General features: G+C 58.3%; 1 protein-coding gene across 1 annotated transcript; it reads left to right on the forward strand.

Moving 5' to 3' along the window:
• Positions 1–814: 814 nt before the first annotated feature.
• LOC112115035 (interleukin-36 receptor antagonist protein-like) lies at positions 815–2,637 on the forward strand (the record flags this gene model as incomplete). Its single annotated transcript, XM_026646739.1, has 3 exons — positions 815–1,009; positions 1,847–1,971; positions 2,428–2,637. Coding segments are annotated over 3 exons (530 nt in total), but the record flags the coding sequence as incomplete, so codon positions are not given.
• Positions 2,638–5,017: the final 2,380 nt, after the last annotated feature.

Consider the following 5,017-nt stretch of genomic DNA (forward strand, 5'->3'; position numbering starts at 1 on the left):
CTTTAGAATCTAAAATCTAAAGGTTTATTCATAAAAGGAAAAAGATAGAGATGAGAGTTAGAATTGGTTAAATGGAATCAATTACATACAGTAATGGCAAAGTTCTTGGTTCAGGCTTGCAGCAGCGATAGAATAAACTGCAGGTTCAAATCAAGTCTCTGGAATACATCCCCCCGCTGGGATGGGTCCTCAGTCCTTTGTTCAAAGCTTCAGCTTGTAGCAAAGTTCCTCCAGAGGTATGAAGCAGGATTGAAGACCAGATGGAGATGAGGGGAGACTGGGGGCCTTATATAGTCTTTTCCAGGTGTAAGAACACCTCTTTGTTCTTACTGTGGAAAATTACAGCAAAATGGAGTCTGGAGTCACATGGGCAAGTTCCTGCATACTTTGCTGAGTCTCAAGGCATATTGGCCTTCTCTCAAAGGGTCCATTGTATAGCTAATGGTCCTTAATGGGCCATCAAGCAGGCTAGGCAGAGCTAACACCAGTTTGTCTGGGATGTCACCCAGCAGCATAGCATAAGTTTGAAATACAGACAGTATAGAGCCAATATTCATAACTTCAACTACAAAATTGATACACACATATCAGCCTAATCATAACCAGTAAACCATAACCTTGTCTTAGACACCGCATTTGACCCCCTTTATACAAGATTTGCGTGCCACTACAGGACCTTGGTTGCAACAATGATCTATATGGTCCCAGATTATATCAATAACGTCACAGCAGGTAGGGGGATCCGAGTGGCAGATTTAGGGAGGGGGGTCACACAGCAGCACCTGGGTAATGGGCTTGTTGGTTTGTTTCCCAGATGTCGGGGGCGGGAACGTGAGCGTGACGCTCCATGATAACAACCTGGAGATTGTGAACTTACCCACCCCTGGCTTGCGGCCGACCAAACAGCCGTTCCACTACCAGATCCGCGACACCAGCCACAAGGCCTTCTACCTGCGGGACAACAGCCTGGCGGCCGCGAACCTGCAGGGCGAAAATGCCAGCCAGGAAGGTTGGTTGCCCCCAGGGTCCCTGCTGGGGTTTCACGGCTGGTGACCTCACGCCGCCCCCTGCGCACCTGGCTCCAGCTTCCTTAGTCCATTTGACTCCTGGGCGCTGGGAGACGCCAGGCGGGGCTCTGTCCCCACACAACGCTCCTGGGAGTTTGCAGCCAGCGATGCCCACCCCAAGGGGCTGAGATGCCAGCAGAGCCAGGCGCCCCCTGCCCCACTCACTCTGCTGGTCTCCTGGTCTCGTTCCAGCGGCCAGCACGTTGCACACTAACAGAATGGCTGCTCAGGGGAACCCTTTGCAACAAGCAGGAAGGGCGGAGCCTGGTCCTGAGCCCCACCCAGCCCCTCCACTGTTCCTAGGGCCGGTGAAAAATCAGGTCCCAGCCTGGGGAAATTCCTACCTTTCGAATTTAGTTTCCACCCCGAGTTGGGGTGAACAGTCCAAATCTCGCCCAGCAGGGAGGGGCGGGTTGGGAATGGGGGGAGGTTCCGTGTCACTTTGCTGGGAGGGAGTGAATCGCGGTCGCCCCAGCCGCTGCAGGGCCTCGTGGGGGCTGTAGTTCACTCGCCTCATTCTCCTCTTTTCCTCACTGGGCCAGGTGCCCCAGCTGGACTACAGTTCCCAGGATGCACTGCGATGCAAGACACATGATTCTACTACAGTGCATCCTGGGAGATGTAGTCCAGCCAGGGAGCCTGGCCCATGGAGAACAGTGGGGCCATGAGGCAGTGAGGGGGGACCAGAAGCAGCCAATGCTGGGAGTTCAGTGACCTGCCCTGGGGGAGGCCCTGGCCGTGCTTTGATCACATTTTCCCCTCTCGATCTCCCTCTGCAGAGAAGGTCAGCGTGGTCCCGAACAGAAGGCTGGAGCGCAAGAGGTGTCCCCTGATCCTGGGCATCAAAGGCGGAAGCCAGGGCCTGTCTTGTGGAACAGCCGAGCAGCCCCGGCTGCAGCTGGAGGTGAGTGCGATGCCAGGGACCCCCTGCCGGCCCCTCCCTGAGTCTCTGCTGCAGGGTTCTCAAAGCCCTGCTCAGAGCCAGGGCTGGACCAGGGCGTAGGCCCTACCAGCCAGCTCCCGGAGCCCCCCTCCTGGGATCACGGGAGTGTCCCGCACTCTCAGCATTCATCACAGAAAAGGTTCATCTCCAGCTGTCCTGGCTGTGCAGAATGGGACTGGAGCAGAGCCAATGCCTGAGTTTGCAGACAGCCTGAGCCCACAGGTCAGAGAGGAGGGACCGGCCCTGGCCTCTCAATGGGCCTGGCTGGGTTTTGGCCAGCAGGCCACAATCCCTCTCCCTAGTCAATACAAACAGTTGCCCCTGGGGCCCAGATCAGCCTCCCAGCCCCACACTCCATTGTGTTCGGCTGTCTCGAGGCGTCACTGGTTCTAACCTACCCTCCTCCCCCGCCCGCAGGACATGCACCTCATCGAGCTCTTCTACAAGGATGAGGAGGCCAAGCGCTTCACCTTCTTCAAGACCTACAACGGCAGCACACATCGCTTCGAGGCCGCTGCCTACCCGGGCTGGTTCCTCTGCACCTCAGCCCAGGACAACGAGCCCATCAGCTTCACCACCCACCCAGGGGAAGCTGCCATCACCGACTTCTACTTCCAGCCCAAATAGCCACGGGGTGGGAGCCAGATGCTGCTTCAGCCCTGCCCTCCTGGTGGCTAGCCAGGGTGGAGGGCTTAGAGCTACCCACTGTGACGGGTTGGATCACAGAAACCCCCTTGGGAACTGCCAACTGATGTGCCGAGACCACTCCTGCCCCTGCTTTCCTGCCCTGGCAGCCTAGGACTCCAGCACCCTGTCTTGCTAAGCCAGACACACCCGTCTGCTCCAACACAGACCCAGGGTCTGAATTACTTGCCCCAAAGCTGCAGACTTAACTGAAAACAGCTTACAGAAGTGTTCCTGTCTTTTACATTCAGATGCCCAACTCCCAACGGGGTCTAAACCCAAATAAATCCGTTTTACCCTGTGTCACGGACTCACAGATCGTGCCCACTCTTGGCCCCGTGCGGTCCGTGGGGGGTGCCCCTGTTAGCGAGACAGCCCTTCGTGGGGGTCCACTCTCTCTTGGGGTCAGGCCCCTCCACCTCCTGGAGCCGCACCTCTCGGAGCCTTAGCACACCTGTTTCTTGCCATGGGCCCCCTCACGGAGTCCACTTGCTCTGGACCCCCCGGGCCTTCACCCCCGAAGGGGTTGATGCCACCCTGTTCTCTAGACCGGAGCAACTCTCAGCCAGTGTAAGACAGGAGGGTTTACTGAGGGTTGAACACAGCACAGGAAACTCTCGGGGCCTCAGGCCTGGCCTCCCTCATCCCAGCACATCCCAGTCTCTCTGCCTCCAGGTAGGCTCTGCCTGCTCCCCCTCTCCAGCCCAGAGCCCCCCTGCTCCCAGCTGGGCATCTGAGATCGCCGGCCCCAGGCTCCACCTCTGTCCATTGTCTTCTCTCCAGGTAAACAGGGTCGTAAACCGGGGCCTCCTCTCCTGCTTCTGTCCTCTGGCTGGAACCGGCTGGTTAGGTCACTGGGTCCTCACTCTGCAGCCCATTGTCCGCCCACTGGCCAGAACCGGCTGCGTCTCCTCAGCTGGGCCTCCGGGTCACCGGGTCGCCAGGTCACCGGTCGCTGGGGTATCCGTCCTCCAGGCCATCGGCTGGCTCCCCAAGTCCTCTCTCCGGTCCTCTGCAAAACAAACTCCCTCTCCCCTCACCTCGTTAAACCAGTAACACCCAGGGAAACTGAGTCCCACCCCCTCCACATGCAAACCATTGAAAACTCCACAGAAAACAAGAAAACCCCCCACTTCGTCACACCCTGTATAAAGCTTATACAGGGTAAACTCATAAATCCCGTTAGAGGGGCTGACGGAGGCACCGCTCCACACTGCTGATGGGAAGAGATCTTGGATTTTAGCCTGAGGCTTGTGTAACTGCCCTGGCCAGTGTGGGATCTATGCACCCAGCAAGCAGAGAACCAGGGTCATGCCATAGGGCTGCAGAGCTGGAGGGACCCTTGGGGGTCGTCTGCTCCAGCCGCTTTCCTGAGGCAGGATCGAGTATGACGGGTTTCTCCAGCCTGTTCTTAACCCTCCGGTGCCGGGGGTCCCACAGCCTGTAACCATCGGGGACTGGTCTGGCGCCGGACCAACCACGGTGCTAGGAAGTGTCACTCTTGTGTGGCTGATTTTGGATGCAGCTGCCCCCCAGGATTACCCTTGTTGACTCCCCTCTCCCCCCCCAAAAAATGCTAGGGCCAGAAGGGGCTGGCGTGTGGGTCCAGCCTGGCCTCAGGGGCCGTATTCGAGGCACGAGAGACTGGGTGGCAGGGCCTGGAGAAGTTGGAGCGTTTGGGGTTCATTTTGGTATCTGGCTTCGTACTGGCTCCTGGCCCCCAGCCACGGGTCTGGCTTTTCCTTCTCTTTGTACAGGCTGTTTTGATAAATAAAACGGTTTGAAATGCCCAGGGAATCGCTGCCAAACATGTGAGCGCTGTGTGGGGGCATTCGGCTGAGTGTGTGATCGACATTTGAAAATGGTGGAGCGGAACCGACAGGCAGTGGTTCTGGAGGAGGGGAATCCAGGGACGGTGGCTGGTCAGGCAGGGGGCAGCTGGGAGGTAACTGGGTGGGGCTCCCCAGGAACCGAAGGGGGCCGGGGATGCAGGAGGTAACGGTGTGCGGCAGTGTAAGGGGGACTGGGGCGGAGGGCCAGATCCCCCAGCTCCATAGTCACAGCTGTATGAGCCAGGCTGCCTGGCTGTCTCTGGGCCTCTCTCCAGGTCGCTGGGCGGAGAGAAGGGGCCGGAGGGCGCTCCTGACGGGAAGGCAGGTGTCCCGGACTCCCAGGCCCTTTGCTCTCTCTGCTCCATACGGCCCCATCAGTCTGACAGCCCTCCCCAGGCTCCACAGCTTCCAGGGCCCGCACCTCTCTGAGCCATCAGCACACCTGGCTCTGCCGTGGGCCCCTCAGGGAATCCACAAACACAACAAGGAGT

Source organism: Terrapene carolina, unplaced genomic scaffold (assembly GCF_002925995.2).
Source record: "Terrapene carolina triunguis isolate 2854851 unplaced genomic scaffold, T_m_triunguis-2.0 Scaffold40794, whole genome shotgun sequence".
In the NCBI taxonomy this organism is placed as follows: domain Eukaryota; kingdom Metazoa; phylum Chordata; order Testudines; family Emydidae; genus Terrapene; species Terrapene triunguis.